Source organism: Ursus maritimus, unplaced genomic scaffold, assembly GCF_017311325.1.
Source record: "Ursus maritimus isolate PB19 unplaced genomic scaffold, ASM1731132v1 scaffold_18, whole genome shotgun sequence".
Classification (NCBI taxonomy): Eukaryota; Metazoa; Chordata; class Mammalia; order Carnivora; family Ursidae; genus Ursus; species Ursus maritimus.
This window is the reverse complement of record NW_024424230.1, coordinates 26450578-26466803: the sequence shown is the minus strand read 5'-3', so window position 1 is coordinate 26466803 and position 16226 is coordinate 26450578. Positions and strand designations below refer to the sequence as shown.

The 16226-nt window shown below is 51.9% G+C and overlaps 1 protein-coding gene across 2 annotated transcripts in view; it reads right to left on the bottom strand.

Annotated features, from left to right (window-relative positions):
• Window positions 1-16052, bottom strand: part of LOXHD1 (lipoxygenase homology PLAT domains 1) — a 157611-nt gene extending 141559 nt beyond the window's left edge. For both annotated transcript variants that reach the window (XM_040632549.1, XM_008691614.2), the window contains exons 1-4: window positions 15923-16052; window positions 9916-10030; window positions 3569-3649; window positions 1513-1697 (exon numbers count right to left, since the gene is read on the bottom strand). In XM_040632549.1, coding sequence (XP_040488483.1) covers window positions 1513-1697; window positions 3569-3649; window positions 9916-10030; window positions 15923-16052 — 511 coding nt within the window. The remainder of the gene's footprint in view (window positions 1-1512; window positions 1698-3568; window positions 3650-9915; window positions 10031-15922) is intronic.
• Between the last annotated feature and the right edge of the window lie 174 nt (window positions 16053-16226).

The following is a 16226-nucleotide window of genomic DNA, read 5'->3' as shown; positions in this document are numbered from 1 at the left end:
TCTCTGTCGAATAAATAAATAAAATCTTTAAAAAAAAAAAGTCTTAACGTTGTGCGTTTTATTTGACCTATAAATTCCATTTAGGAATTTATCCTAAGGAAAGACTCATTTGTCTGTGTAAAGATTTAGGTGTGTTGTTTATAGTAATAACAAAATTGCAAAGGGGGACACAATGTCAATGTCAGACAACAAGGGGTTCAGTGAGTCAATGATGGTACCTCCCTACACCAGAACACTACATAGCCTTTGCAAACAGGGGTGTCCAACAGTATTTAATGGCATAAAAACAAACATGCTCAAAACAGGATTTTGTACCAGCCCGTTCTTTCAAACCATATATGCGTGGAAAAAACTAGAAATGAGTGCACAAAAATGTCACCCATGATGTTTATCCAGGTGATAGAATTACAGGTATTCTGTTTTTATGTTTGCAGGTGTCTCTGTTTTCTAAATTCTCTACAATGATCAAATTTGGCTTTTGTTAAGGAGAGAAAGATCAATAACCTATGTTTTTAAGAAAAGAAACAGTGATGTTGCAAGTTATGATGATGGGGGCCACAGAGGAACGAGGCAAGTTCAAGGTCAGCTGGATGGTAGGAAATCAGAGGTAGACAGAGAAAGAAGAGCGGAAGCCCAGTGGGACATGGGATGTGTATATTTCTGCCCAGCTGGGTTGCAAGAGAGGATGGAATTTGGAGACCACAGGGCACGTGCTGGAAGGTAGAGTCTAAGGAGTGCGTCTGCCTTCTGCTGCTTTGCTGGGTGACCCTGGCAAAGTCACTTCTCCTGGCTATCAAATGCCTTTCCCTCCGATGGCCTGTGACTCTCTGTGAGCAAGGTGTTATGATGGTGGTACGCACATGTGATGTCTCCCTTTTTGGAAAGTCAGATATGTCCAAAAATGAGGTGCGATCAGAACTTTAGGGAACAAAAGTGTGATAAAATAGGTCATGGGATATGGTGTGTGTTTTTACCTGATTTTTTCCCTTGCCTCCTGTTGAGCTAAAATGACTGAATTTAAGGCCTCTGGCCAGAGATGCACTTGAAATTCATTGTTTCCCTCCTCATAAAATCAGAAAGAGATGGGGACAGCCTGATGGAGCCCTGGAAGCTGTGAGTTCTGATTCCCATCGGCCTGCCCTGGCTGTAGCTCCCCTTCCTTTGGGCATCAGAAGAATGGTGAAGAAATAGGAAGACAGGGAAAGCTGCCTTTGACCTCAGAGAGGACTCTCGACCGATACCCATCAGCAAGTTGTTGAAAACACAGGGCTGCACCTACTCCCTCCATCATGCCTCCGGGTCCTTTTGCTTTTCCCCTTCCCGTGAGCCCCCAGAGCACATAAGCTTGCTTATGGGCAAGCCACGTGGAGAATTTGGGGCTTCAGCCGGGCCCTAGCCGACAGGAAGACCCTGGAGGAGTGGCAAGGGGACAGCGGACTGCCCAGAGCAAGAGAAAGGCACTGGCCGGCGCAGGCAGGGAGGGAGGACAGGCGGGCCAGCCTCGGCACTGACCTCGCGGCATGTCCATGGGGTCGAAGCTGGCTAGCAGGTCACGGCACCACTGGCGGTCACCTTCCACCTTGCTCAGCCAGCTGTTGCAGTTGAAGTAGTAACGGAGGTGAGGCCGCTTCATGTCGGTCACGATCACACGAGCCAGGTACCAGCTGGCGTTCAGGCCTGTGTTGTCGTGCTCGATCCTAGGGCGGAAGCGGACACCCCCACGTCATTGGCAGAACAGACATGACACCCCTTCCACACTGGAATACCCGAATGTTCACCCCAAAGAGGGGTTCCATCATTTTGTGGCTTCAGCCCTCGAATCTCAATTTCCTCGTCTGCAAAATGGGAATACCGTGTAAGGTAGAGGTGCTTGTGAACGAGGGTTACATGGTTACATCGCCGGCAAGGCAATACTGCCTTCCAAAGAAAATCCAGCAGAAAATCCTTCCCAGGCTTGTGGCAGGACCATCTCGAGCTTCCCTTCCTTCCCTGATCCCCACCCCCCCAGACACCCCCCAGATACTCTCCTTCGTCCCACCACCCAGACGATCCCCCTTCGCCATCTCCACTGGTGGTGCCCCAGGAAAATGCCGCATGAGCTGCATGTGTGAGCCATGTACGGAAGCTTGGATTTTCTATTAGCCACATGAGAAAAGAAGCAAAGGGACTGGTAAAGTTGATTTTAGTAATATATTCTATTTCATCCATTTATCATTTCAACATGTGAAAATTCACTAATGAGATAGTTGACATTCTTTTCTTTTACTAAGTTTTCAAAAATCTGGTGCATTTATGTGCATACAGTGCATCTTAATTTGGACTCAGGAGCCAGACCTCAAGGGCTCAGGAGCCAGACCTCAAGGGCTCAGGAGCCACACGTGGCCAAGGGCTGCTGTATCGGGCAACGTAGATCCTCACCCTTCCAAATCTGGCCTCCCAAATTTCTCCCACTTCTTACAGCCCCCCTCATGCTTTGGCAGGCCCAGTTGTTCCTCTGATGTCAGTTCCTCCCCCAGACCTTGACCTCTGGATGGCCTCGCTTTGTGCCAAGCGTCTCCCCCCTGCCCTTTGCAGTGAGGCCTCATGGTCACAGGCCCTGATGGGACAAACACAGCTCAAGACAGGACAGCCCCGACGGGCTGATAATACACGTGACGGACATGAGGATGCACGCCTCTGCCTGGCAGACAGCCCAGCACCCAGTAGGATGTCAGAATAGCGGTTGCCTTTCTCCACACCAACACCCTCTTCCTGACCCTCCCCTTCCCTGTTTGTCACACCCCTCCCTCACACAACCAGTGCCAGGGCCCTCCTGTGTCCTTGATTTCCCCAGGAAAGACGGTTCATGGTCCTCTACTTTCTAGTGGGAGGAAGACAGATCAGGACTGAACTGGGGAAACATTTGACCCCTATCCAGGCCCTAGCCTGCGTGCAGTCAGACCACAGATGACCCTGCCGTCCTGACAAATGGGCATGAACTTGAATGGGCATGGGTAGTAGGGAGGGAGGGGCGGAAAGGAGGGCAGTTGAAGGCTCTTCCTTGGCAGTCAGGCTGGTAGAGTTCTCCCTCCCCACATACACCAAGGCCCTCAGAGGGCGTCAAGAGGCATCCTGCAACGTGACCTGGCGTCTCTAACCCTTGCGGAGTGCCAGTTACTGTCTGAGCACTAGCTTGCTGAGTCCTCACTAGCTCATTATGACAAGTGAGGGAAGTGGGGCTTGGAGAGGAATTGTCTGAAGTCCCGCAGCTAGTGAGGGGCGGGGCAGATGTTTGAGCCACAGTGACCCGGACTCAGAATCTGCTCCTGACCACGGTGCTGGTGCCTCTCAGAGCCGGTTCCCCGTGTGTGAGACATCATCTCAAATTGTCTGACCCAAAGAAGTGAATCTCTAATGGGCAAGTTGGGGGCACCATGACTCGGGGTGGGAGGGAAAGATTTGGGCCTTCGGTCACCCCTCAAATGACACCAGGGAGTAATCAACGCCCAGAAAGCCTCAGTAGGGACGTCAGTCCCTAATCTACTGGCCTTCGTCTCTCTCCCTCCCTGGTCAGGGGCCAGATTCGTACCTGATTTTGTAGATGAGGCCCACATTGTTGGTTCTCACCCGGAACACGTCGACATTGGCTTTCTCAAAGGCAGATTCACTCCTACAACAAACGTGCGCACGGTGAGCACAGATGTACACTCGGCTCACGAGCCCCGGAGGAGAGCCAAGGGCTGGCATCCCCCTTCTTCCTCCACCGTCCCAGTCCTGGGAAGTGCTGAGTAACCACTCCCATTCTGAGACTCCTTGCTGACAGAGGGCAAGGTCGGTTAGGATTCGCTCCTTGCTTTCACAGTCAAGTTCTCCCGTGATGTTCGCCGTGTGTCCCTAAGGCAAGTACGGCAGGCGATATTAGCCCCATTTTACAAATAAGGAAACTGCTAGTTGGGAGCAGAGCTGGGACCAGAACCTGGATCTCCCAAGCCATGACCCAGTGGGCTCTGGCTGCTCTGGGCTGGGACAGTGGAGGAGGGAGGCAGGCACAGTGAATGCCATGGTGCTCTTGGGTCTGCAGCCCCCAGGCCTCTCCGCGCTCGCCTCGCTCTTGCTGGGGGGAGTTGCAATGGCAGCCCCAGGTGGATGCAGACTTTGGGTGGCAGTCCACGGTCCTGCCATTCCAACAAGAAAGGAAACTCTCAACCCAAACCAGCAAGCAGGGAAGTGGGGCAGTGAGGGAACACATATCTAGCATCACACAGACGGTGTGAACAGAGCAAGGACACCTGAGAAGTTCCTCAACGAGGAGGGCCAGAGCAGCCTCGCCACGGGGTCCCCCGGGAGCAGAAGCCGGAATCGCGTGCGGACATCTGCTGCGTCCTCTCTGTGGGCTGGGACCCTGCCATGGGGCCTGCTCACAGCTCTTTCTGCCCCCGCAGTGAAGCTCTCGCAGGCTGGAGAGCTGTGGCCCTTCCCCCGTGCTCCCAGCCGGGGCTCCCAGCACCAGCACCCAGCCCACGGGAAAAGAAAAGCGTGGAACACACATGCCTACTTATTGGCCATTACAGTGTTTCCAAATAAAGAGGGAGGTGAAGAGCCTTCTCTCTAAGGCAACAAGGCTCAGACTCTCAGCAACAGAAGGCTTGTAAGGTTCTACGGACGCAGAAGCTATGGTCCTGCAAACAGACCCACTTCAGCAAACGGTCTGTCCTGAGAAGTCCAGCACATCGAGAGGCACGAGGCCTCAGGCCTCCTAAAGCCGGCAGAGCTCATGAAGTCAGGCAACAAGCGTACACGGAGCAGCCTTGTCAGAGGAAAAGTTGAGGTCTGGGCACAGACAGTGAGGAGGAGAACGTGCTAGAAATTTCTGGATTTTTCTCGAGTGAAAGGATCCATCTGCAGGTTTGCTGCACATACCTGTCAGAACCGCACCTCCAAAAGTGAATAACGCCACAGCCCACGTTTTGTTACAGTCAACGCAGCTGTGCCATGGCGTGGAAAACACACGAACATCGATTCTGTGCCTCGGGATTGTGTGAATGGGGAAGAAGTGAATAAGAGGTATTTTCTGTTTCAACATGAGACAAGGAAATACATTTTTAGAATAGACGAGAGTGTCTGTATCTGTACATCGACCTAAGAAATAGTGGCCCTGGGAAGCTGTGTGGCAGAATACCACGCAGCCATCAAAACCTCCCGCTGCAAAAGAGTTAACGGAACAGAAACAGGCTTACAATATAGGCTTACGAGAAAAAGCAGATGAAAAATAGAGCGTATGAACAGACGACCAATGGAACAGGACGCCAACTGCATTGAGAAACAATGGGGTGGACGGATTTACACAAAAACATCGTGTCTAGATGGTAAGACTATTAGGAAGTGTTGGTTATTTATTCTTGTCTGTATATATTTCTTTTAAGTTTTCCGAAGGGAGCGCGTCTTGATTTGTAATCACGAACACAGCGCGGTCCCGTTTCCGCAGCCCCCGCCCCCCGCGGCCTGCAGCTGCCTGGCGTGGCTCCTCGGGGACAAGTTTGAGGATCGTCAGGCTTCATCTGCTGCGGGGCCTGGAATTTGGGAAGCCGCCAGTGCCGATGAGCAGGGGGAGAGGGGGGCGATTTGGAAGGAAAGCAGCTGGCATCCTGGGGAGCCTCTGACCACAGCCCCTTCTGGAGAAGCTCTGACAGCTGCCTCTGACCTTCAGAAAAGTACTGTGCCCTTGACCAGGTGGCATGTGGACTTGGACATCCCAGTGTGTTCGTTATAGTTGACCATGGTGCTTTACTGTCATTCAGAAAACAAATGTTAAAAAGCAAGGTGGAAGGAGGGAGACCAGGAGAGAAAGGTCTGCCAAGATGGGCAGAGGGTCCCAGGACCCCAGTGGAGTGTTCTGGGGTAACACAGGACATGGAGCAATTGTCCGCAGACCTCATGTGAGGGGGCCCAACGTCTCCCTGGCAGAGGAGAGGAAGGCCTTCTGTGGCCCGGGGCCGCCCTGGTATAAGGAAGGGAAGGACTGCAGAGACAGACCTACCCAGACTCTCTTCTTGCAGGGAGGGGCCGGGATAATTCCAAACAAGCCCCAGCCTCCACCCACCGGGTCAGATGCTGAAATCCCCACTTCTGGGAAGTCAGAATGCCGTACCAGTTGGTTTCAGAAAACTGACTGGAGGCGAGAGAGAAGTACCAAAGGACGGAGGGTCCCCTGGCGAAGGAAACATTAAAAATGCAGACTTGTCCACATCTCCTTGTGGGAGTACGTGGCTTCCCCGTGGCTGCCGGTCGCTCAGCAAATGAAGGCTAACACAGTACACAGCTGCCTCGGCGCCCGAGCCCACCCGCTCAGCAGGGAGCCCCACCCGGGAGAGCCTGCAAAGGCCACACAGGGCATTTTAGCCGCCAACGTGGCAGAGCTAAGGGGCTAAGATGCCAGGCGTACTCTGACACTCAGATGGTGAATTCTCAACAGGAGAACTGTGTTCCAGAAGATGCATGAGATCCCATCCTTTTGCCATATTCTGAACATGTGACCCAGTGCTGGGGGAGGTCCTGGGTCAGGGGCAAGGGCACCCAGAACATGGTGCCTTCTTCTGGGGGCCATGGCTGTTGGCATTCAACTGGTGTGGGTCGGGCTGGAGGTCAGCTGATGGGATAGAAGTGAATGTGCCACACTCTTTGCTGCCTAAGAGAGGACCCTGCGAGTACCGAGGACTCAGACACCAGACCGTGAGGGTCAGAAGAGCCAGCATGTTAACCTCAGGCACCAAATAATTGCAGCGGAATTATTTTGTATTGGGAAAGAAACATTCTGATAGGCCAGGTGGGAGGCAGGTGAAGTCCTGGGGCACAGGAGAAAAGGCAGAAGATGGAGCAGGAGCAGAGGGGAGAGAGAAAAGAGAGGGTGTGGGAGCCGCAGGAGGGGAAGGTGGGATGAGGGGGCGCAGCCAGATGCCAAGCAGGCGGGGAGAAGTTCCAGGATAGGCAGTGGCTTGGTCTTCAGACAGCGGAGTCTAAGATCGCATTTCAAGTCATTTGTGTTGCTGTGCGGCGAGCTCGCTCTAGTTCCAAGTATCAGGGCAGTCTATGCACTCAGAACACCTTGTAGCCTCAATGTGTGTGCGTGTGCGTGTGTGTGCGTGCATGTGTGTGTGTGTAAAGTGAGGAAAAGGAGCTGAGTTTCAGTGGACACAGGAGTTGGCTCTGGGGTGAGACAGTGTGGCGAGGAGGGGACAGCAGCCCACTGTGAGATCAGAGATCGGGAGCCAGACCCCTGGGCAGGGGTGGGGGTGAAGGGTGGGCTGGAACACCTGCATCTAAATGTCACAGAGCAAGGTGACCTCTGTGGCCCTCAGCATCTGGGTTTCTCGAGCAGCCTGGAATTCCTTGGAAAGTGGTGCTCCCCGCCCAGGCCCAAGGTCTCTATCTTGAACCGAAAGCATCTTAGATGGCGAGGTTTGTGTCTTTGCAATTCTCTCTGCAGACACCTCCCCGGGTCTTACAGTGGCCAAATTAATCTTTCTTGGCCACATTGTAAGTCGCGTCTTCACTGATCAGCTTGCAAGCAAGGCCTTCTAAAGCCTGGTCCTCCTCTCCCACCCCCTTGCTCCCTCCGAGCGTCCGCAAACTGTTCCCCATGGTCTAATGTACCCTCCTCCTGCCCCTCTCTCATCGGAGTCTTTTTCACTACCCGAGGCCCAGACCATCTGCCCTTCCCTGTAAAGTCCCGCTCCAGCCGCACTGACGGTGTAACACTTACTGAGCTCTGGCTGTTTGCAAGCAACTGGGAGAGGGGCTGGGGGGACGAAGCAGACCTCCCCTCCCAGTCCGCTCCACCTGGCATCCCTCTGCACATCCCCTCTCCAGCCTCCCAGGACAGACAGCAGAGGCTACAAAATGAGCCCCACCTCTGAAACCACCCGCTCCCCCTGGGCTCCTGCAGAGTGTTCCAGACCAGCCCGACCGGGGTCCTGGCCAGACCCGTGCCCTTGCTGCCCAACGCGGAGCATGACACAGGTACAGAGAGACCCGCTGAGTCACAGGAAGGGGGTGCTGATTTCTGTCCATGGGGCTGGTGTGGAGATGCTGGCTGGCGTGTGATACCTGGAGACCTCCCTGCCCTGTCCCTCTCTCTGCTGCGATGCAGTCTTTCCTTCCGCACTGGGGAGGAAGGCTGGAATTCACGCTCCTGGGAACGGGGACTCAGTGACAAACCTTCCTACTGGCTTATGAAGGGTGACTCTGGGGCCTTCCTGAGCGGCTGTTTTGACAAATGAAAACGCTGAGGGGGCAATAGTGAGGGTACTAGAGCAAGACAATAGGAAAAACAGCGAGGAACCATTGTGAAAGGAGAAAAGGGTTCTTTTTGTTTAAAAGAGGCAGGCTGGGGACTCCAGAACCACCCTGGCTGATTTCCCAGAGCCTAGTGGCTTCTCCCTAGAATGGTGCGCTCGGGGGAGGTCACATGGCAAAGAGGATGGACATTTCATGCCTTCTCTTTACCGTGCCCACATCACCGGAGAGAAAGACTTCCGCAAGCCAGTCACTCTGCAGTGTAAGCAGTACAAGAAGACGGGTACCCTGTTCTGTGGAAATGGAGAAAGTAGGGTGTTACACCGGCCTCGATGGGGCCACCTTTAGGCCACAACCCACGCTCAGGGTAAACCTGGGATGCAGGGCCGGGTCAGTCTGCAAAGCACAGAGTTTGGGGATGTCCTGGCCTGGGGGCCCCACCCCTCCACGGCCTCCCCTACTACCCCCCACCCCCAGGAGGTCACAGCCTGGAGGCCTGGGAGGCCTGCAGGGGAAAATCCCATACACCCTCCGGGCCACAGAGCCTGCGCTCGAGGAAAATGTTCACATCACCTGGGGTTTGAGGACCAGTTTTACCATCTAGGAGCTCCATGACTCAGAGCTAACCTCCCCTCCTCTCTAGGCCTCAGTTTCCCCATGAATGAGTTGAAATAAATTTAGTGGATTTTCACATGTTTCTTGGCTATAGAACTCTTGGCGCAAATAAAATCTGACTCAGAAACTCAGTGGGCAAGACAATCATAAATTGAGCTACTCTGGAGGAAGGAAGGATGGGGCCACAGTGGGCTCAGAACCGACAGACCGATCCTGGTTCCATTCCGCACAGAAGGAAAACCAGCCGCCGAGCCCAGTGCTGCAGCCCGCAGACAGCTCTGGAATTCTAGAACTCTGCTAACGCGTCCCCATGTTTTGCTCTGGGTGTATCCGTGTGTGCACGTGTGTGGTCGGAGGAGAGGATCAGAACAAAGAGGCAGCAGCCCCTGCTGTTAATGGATTACAAATGACACGGAGGACACAAGGCGTATACACACGAACACACACACAGAGCACATGTACACACAAGTACACACACAAGGAGTCCCTGTGGCTGACTCGAGCGTGCGTTAGCGGGCAGGCAGGTGTCGTGTGATGGTGGGCCCTAGGAGAGCCTGGGTGCAGAGCGTTTTCAACTCCTGGCTCCTTCGAATGTGTGATTTTGTCTCTTCCTCTTAACCGCCCTGTGAGTTTTGTGAAAGAAGGATGATCTTTCCCAGATGTTAGACGAGGAAGCCAAGGCCTTGGATGCAAAGAAATTTGGCCAAAGTGACATGGCAACTACGTGGTAAAGCTGGACCCAGACCCAGGATTCCCGGTCCTGAGTGTCTTCTCCCACATCAAGGGGCAGATAATATGGTTCTTGGGAATTCCGAGATTCAAAGTGTATTACTTCACACAAAAACCAACAGACAGGTTGACAGGAGATCACTGGGAAGGACCCGTTCGACACATGGTCTGTTGTTAGCAGAGGCCCTGTGCCACTTAATACACCTGTGGACACACGGGTCTTCTCCCTGAGTCAGTCCCGACCAATGGCCCACGATCCCACCAAGGCCACAATCCCACCAAGGCCACGTTGGTACTCACCTGCTGGTGAGATGGAGCTTGGGAGAGAGCCCGTTCTCTCCAAAAAGGGTGATGAAGACATTCGCATCTGTCCCTGCACCACGAACATCCCCCGTGGCCGTGACCACCTCGTACACTGGAGGAGAAAAGAAGACAGATCGCAGGCTTACCAGAATCCTCCATGAGCTTGAAGAAGCCATAGCTCCCTCCAGCTCCGCAAGGGATACCCAGCCACAAAGGTCTCTATAAACCCCTACTGTAGCCCACAAGTCTCTGAGCCAGGGTCAGACCCACACCAAGTTCTGCTGTAAGACCAAAACTTCCCATTTAATGCTGCATGCTCATTTGACAGGTAAGGAACCTGCAGGCAGGGGGGGAAAGCCCAGGTCACACACCACCCAGCGTCATCGCTGGAGCCCAGCCCAGGGCCTCTGGACACCTAGTTTGTGATCTTTCCAGCACAGCACCCAGATGCCGCCTAGACATGGCCTTCAGAGCCTGCACCTGCTCTCACCCTCCTCTCTGCCCTCTCTGAATGCAGTTGCATTGCCAGCCCTCACCTCCCCTGACCTCCCGAGCACTGCTATTGCGGGCTCAGGAGGAACCATCCCAGAGCCGAGGGATGCAGAGCTTCTTCAGGGCTCCTTTCTTGGCAGGGCCGCTGATTTCCCCTCTCTTTGGTTGCTAGAAGCTTCTACTGTTTGCTGTTGATGCCTTTTCTTCTGAAGTCTCTGGTCCTGATGAGGATCCCGATCAAGGAAGCGTGAGGGAAGAGGGGAAGCAGTACATTTGCACAACTCCCGCCTTTTGTGATAAGCAAATCCTTAATTCTTTGTAGTCTACACCGCAGGGGTGCCTGATCTGTAGACAAGCCCTGGATTCCTCCCTGGGACAACTCCAGGACCTGAAGTGTTGCCCATATGGCTTTGCACGTACACAGGGGCTTTTCCAACTGAATGTCCACAGAAGAATGAGCAGCATGGTGAAAATTGTAGGACCACAACACGTGAGAAAAGACATAGAGGTCTGGAGATGCGTGGTTTGGAGAAAAGGAGAGTCTGGGGTGCAAGAGGAATGAGGAAACTGTCTCAAAGGGCACACAGCATCTTCTTAAATACACACTGGCCATTAAAAGAACTTGATAGATTGGACTTATTGAGATGAAGCCCATTATGAGAATGAAAAGGCAAGCCACCAACTAGAAGAGACTTGGAATGCATCCATCTAACAAAGGACCCAGAAGATGTAAAGACTTCACACAAATCAATAAAGAAAACAGATACCACACTATTTTTTAATGAGCAGCAAATTGTTTAAAGATAAACACACACTTACCATAAGACCCAGACGTTCCACTTTTAGGTATTTACCCAAGGGGAATAAAAACATGTCTACAGGCAGACTTGCATACAAATGTTCATAGCAACTTTATTCATAATAGCTCTAAACTGGAAACAAAATAAACAGCCAACCACAGATGAATGGATAAATAAGTTGTGGTATATCCATACAACGGACTACTACTCGTCAACTAAAAGGAATGAACTACCCTCATATGCGATATAGATGAATCTCAAGCAGGTTATGCTGAGCAAAAGAAGGCAGACACAAACTCTACGCACTATAATGTTAGTAGACTAACCTATTTGAACAGAAAGCAGAATACAGTTGCCCTGGGGTTGGAAGAAGAAGGAATTGACTGAGGAGGGGCACAGGGAACTTTGGGGGATAATTTAAATGCTTTATATACAGATCGTGCTAATGGTTATACAGATGTCTACATATTTCAATGCCTGTCAAACAGCACATTTAAAGTAAGTGCATTTTATTATGAGGTAATTATATTTTAATAAAATTGTATTTCAAAAAAATTGAAAAATGGGCAAAAGACTTACACAGCATGTCCTAGGAGAAGATAGCCCAGTGGCCAATAAGAATATGGAAGAGTGTTCAGCATCATTATTCATCAGGGAAATGTAAATTGAAATTACAATAAGATACTACCATATACCCACCAGACTGGCTAAAATTAAAAAGGCTGACAATTCTAAATGTGAGCAAGAATGTGGAGCAACTGGCGCTCTCCCACATTGTTGGTAGGAGTGTAATTTGGTACAAGCACCAGAAGCTAAACATATGCCCACTCTATGACTTAGCAACTCTACTTCTAATTATAAATCCAAAAGAAATGAGTGCATGTGTCCATCAAAAGATGTGTACAAGATTCATAGCAGCTTTATGCATAATAGCTAAAAACCAGAAATAACCCAAATGCCCACAAGCAATAGAATGGTGAAATAAATGATGTATTTATAAAATACAATAGTATTCAAAAAGGAAAAACTATACAGCAAGTCACAGCACAGGTAAATCTCTCAGATAGAATGTTGAGTGAAAGAGGAGCTAGACATAAAAATGTGTCTACTGTATGGTTTTGTTTATCTGAAGTTCAAGAATGGAAAAAAATAATCTATACTGATAAAACTGGGAAAGCGGTTACCTCTGGGAAGGAGAGTGAAGGAACTTTCTGGAAGTTGGAAAAGTTCCATGTACTGATCTGAATGGTAATTCCACAAGCATGCACACACATGAAAAGTCATCAGGCAGAAACTTTATGAAAGCTTTGTACTGTATATACATTACTCCTCAATTTACAAATTTTAATGAAAAACTCAGTTCAGATAGCTGAAGAACTATCTTGTGGAGGACAAATAGCCCATGGAAACCATAAGATTCTGTTTGGCTCCAGAGGGGAGGATCCCGAAGTGCACTGGTCGGCCCCAAGAACTACCGATGGTACCATAGTGTTGCTCCTAGCACAGAGCCTGGCTAGCGGGAGGGGCACAATAAAGAATTACCTGGGGCAATGAATGAGCAAATGAATGAATGAATCAATCAATGGAACGAATGTAGACTACAGAAATAAACTGACCGATTTTTGAATCCCAATTCTACCATTACTGGCTATGTGATTTCAACCAAATTTCCTACAGAGCTTCAATTTCCTCATCTCTGAAGCAGGAATAATTTCTTCCTTGAAGGATTATGAGAAGGATTAAATCAAATAAAACAAAATTTTCAATGTTCATTCTCACTGACTCAAGCATTTCCACTTCTGGGAACTTATCTTACAACACTCTTCCACAATTGGATGAAAGATATGTGTTCCTTAAGTGGTAGACGGCCAGCATCATCACCATCATCACCTTCATGGCCATCATCATCATCATCATCAGCTTCATGGTCATTGTCAACTTCATCACCATCATCACCTTCATGGCCATCACCATCATCACCTTCATGGTCATCATCAACATCATCATCAGCTTCATGGTCACTGTCAACTTCATCACCATCATCACTATCAGCCTCATCAACATCTCCATTGCCAACATCAACAGCATCATCATCATTCCTGCCATTATCCCCATTAATAACATTCTAAGGGAGGCTGCCCTGGGTACTGTACCCCCAACAGGTGCTAGGCAACCCCTGTCTGGGATGCACAAGAGGAGAGTGTCCCAGGGCTGGAAGCTTGTGCAGGATGGCCTCTGAGATCCCTTGTATCTCAGGTTCTGGTATGAGTCACTCTCTTCCCCTCAGGGCCCTGTGTTACCCAGGAAAGAGACCAATGCCCTGGGTTCATCCTTCCCTCAGGGCACTGAGGGAGCCACTCTCCTCCCTCCGGCTGTTGGTGAATGCCAGCGTAGCCTGGGGGTGGCCCGAGGAACAGAGAGGGAAACCTAGGCCTTTCTCCTTTTCCTTCTTCTTCTTCCCCATCACACTCACCAAGAGTCTCCTGGTAATGCAAGAACCCAGAGTTCAAGGGGGGCAGGAAACATGTCAGTCTAGAGAGCAGCAGTGACACCGCGGGTTTGGTGTGTGACTACCATTAGTGTCATTCACATTTACTGCTGGTGTCCTGCCCTGACTGGAGAACCCATGGGCCCACATCTCTGTGAAATGCCAGCATGGCACCCACCTCAGCTTGCTCTTCTCCAAGTGTTTTTACCACACTCAAGAGCAAGCACCAACCAGACCAGCTAGATTCAAATCCTGAGTCTGCTACTTACTAGCTTTGTGATCGTGGGCAAGGTACTTAGCTCCGCCATGCCTCAGTTTCCTCATCTGAGAAAGAGGACAAGAACGCCACCTGTGCCTTGGGTGGTTGTGAAGATGGCATTGGTCTGTACGAGTGGAGAGCTTCTCCACGTACCCGGCACTCCGAGTGTTGTTCTACGTGGCAGCACTGAGAGGTGAAGTGGGGACTTGCCTTGGGAAAGGGTATTTGAAGTTCTCTCTCCCACTTGTGACTTTGCTCAGGTCACTTAAGTTCCCAGGGCCTCAGTCCTTAACCTGTGAAATGGGACTAATCACTCCTGCCATGACTGTTCTCAGGAATCTTCGAGATCGAATGTGAGCATGGAAGTAAAAGAGCTTTATGACGGGTAAAAAGAAGAGCAAACACACGAGGGAGCAGATAATCACAGGGAAGCACGCAGAGCCCCTGCACAGGAGCGGACAGTGTGGTGGCTGCCGGGAGGCTTGAGAACGCACTCCGCAGCAATTGCCAATGGTGCTGTCCCCACCTCCAGCCGCAGTCCCCTCCCCACTAGCTGGTCTGAATTTGGGGTGCCTGCACTGGGGGAAGGCAGCCCCTGTGCTGGGGGAAGGCAGCAAGGCCCCACCTGCCCCAGGCCCCCCTTTCCTTCCCACAACCCCCACCTCCACTCCGAGAGGCACCCAGGACACCGTGCGAGGAAAAGGACCCCCAGGGAGCCACTGCTTTCATGCGGTGACCGACCTTCTCTGAGCCTGGGTCTGTGCTGGGAGCTGGGTGAGGAGGGAGGACAAATAAAGGGGGGCCCCACCTTCACAGGGGGGCAGGGTGACTGAGGCTCAAGTTAGAAGCCCAACACACCAGGCTTATGTGAAGCAACGGAACAATGAAGAAGTGGATATAAGCAAGGAACTCATGGTGGGCTGGAGTTAAGGAAGGCTTCATGGAGGAGGGGGAGCTGAGCTGGTCTTTCAAAGTTAAGATAGGAAGAGGGAGAAAGGGGAGGGTGAACAAGCCCATGGGCAGGCACAGGGCAGGTGTTCAATAGATCTGGTGACTGAATGGGTGAATGAATGAATGAATGAATGGGTGGATGGGTGGATGGATGGATGGATGGATGGATGGACAAATGAATGAATGAGTAAATGAACAGACAAGTGAATGAATGAATGAATCTGGAGCTTCGAGGGACTAGTGAGCCACTTCAGAGTAAGCCCTGAGAATGTAATGCCTTCAGGGACGGGGCAGGCAGCATCAGTGAGCGAAACAGATCTAGTCTGAGCGATAGGGAGCGGTGGAGACTGTGACAAACTGGCCATCCACAGGGCTCTCACGGTCAGAATCTTTCAAAACATTGTAGAAGCAAAAAAGCAAACCAACCAAACCAACCAACCAAACAAAAACGCTCGGCAGGCCAAAATGAACTCCTGGACCCCCAGTCCAGCCCTCTCTGGTTACCACTTTGAAGCAGCCCCCACCCACCCCAGGGGAGGATGGGCCTGGAAGGACAAGCCCTGGGGTGCAGAATAGCAAGTGCCCTTCCCACGTGGGCCCCAGGCCCCTTCTCCGTTGCCAAGGTGGCAGCAGGCCCCACCCCCACTGGGCAGGTGGCAAGGGGTCAGGCCCCCTCCCCACACCTCTCCACAGCCTGAGCAGAGCAGGGGGCTCTGGGCTATCAGGCTGCAGGGTGAAGACCAGGCTGGAACTTGGCTTTTGGGAAGTATAGGACTGGAGAGTGTGGGCACTGCGGTTCCAGTCTATTCTGTGCCACTGAGATCTGGGGCTAAGGGCAGCTGGCCTTGACTCTGTACAGGGGGGACCCTAGCAGAGTGCCCGTCTGTTACTCTGAGGTGACAGAGCACAGACACAGCAGGACGGTCCCTGGGCACGAGGCCGCATCGGAACCTGCCATCCCTCCCCCACGCACGGGGAAAGGGCCGTGGGCACCGCCCGGCCCGCCGTCCGCACCTTTGGCCTTGTAGTACTCGTGCTCCAGCTCCTCCTCGTCGTCCTCTGAGCCGTAGTTCAGCAGCTCCTCCTCATACAAGGCGAGAAAGTCAATGTCTTTCTTTCTCCTCTTTTTCTTCTGGGGCATCATTTTGCCCGCTGCCCCTGCCTGGCACTTGCGGGCTCACGGCGCCCACCTCCTCGCACTTTCTTGGCCCCGAGGTCTTTTCTCCCTAACCTCCTGTGCCTCTGGGTGGTCCAGAGCCCACACTTGGGCTCCCTGTGTCCACAGCCTGCTCCTGCTCCCCTGTCCTCTCCGGCCACT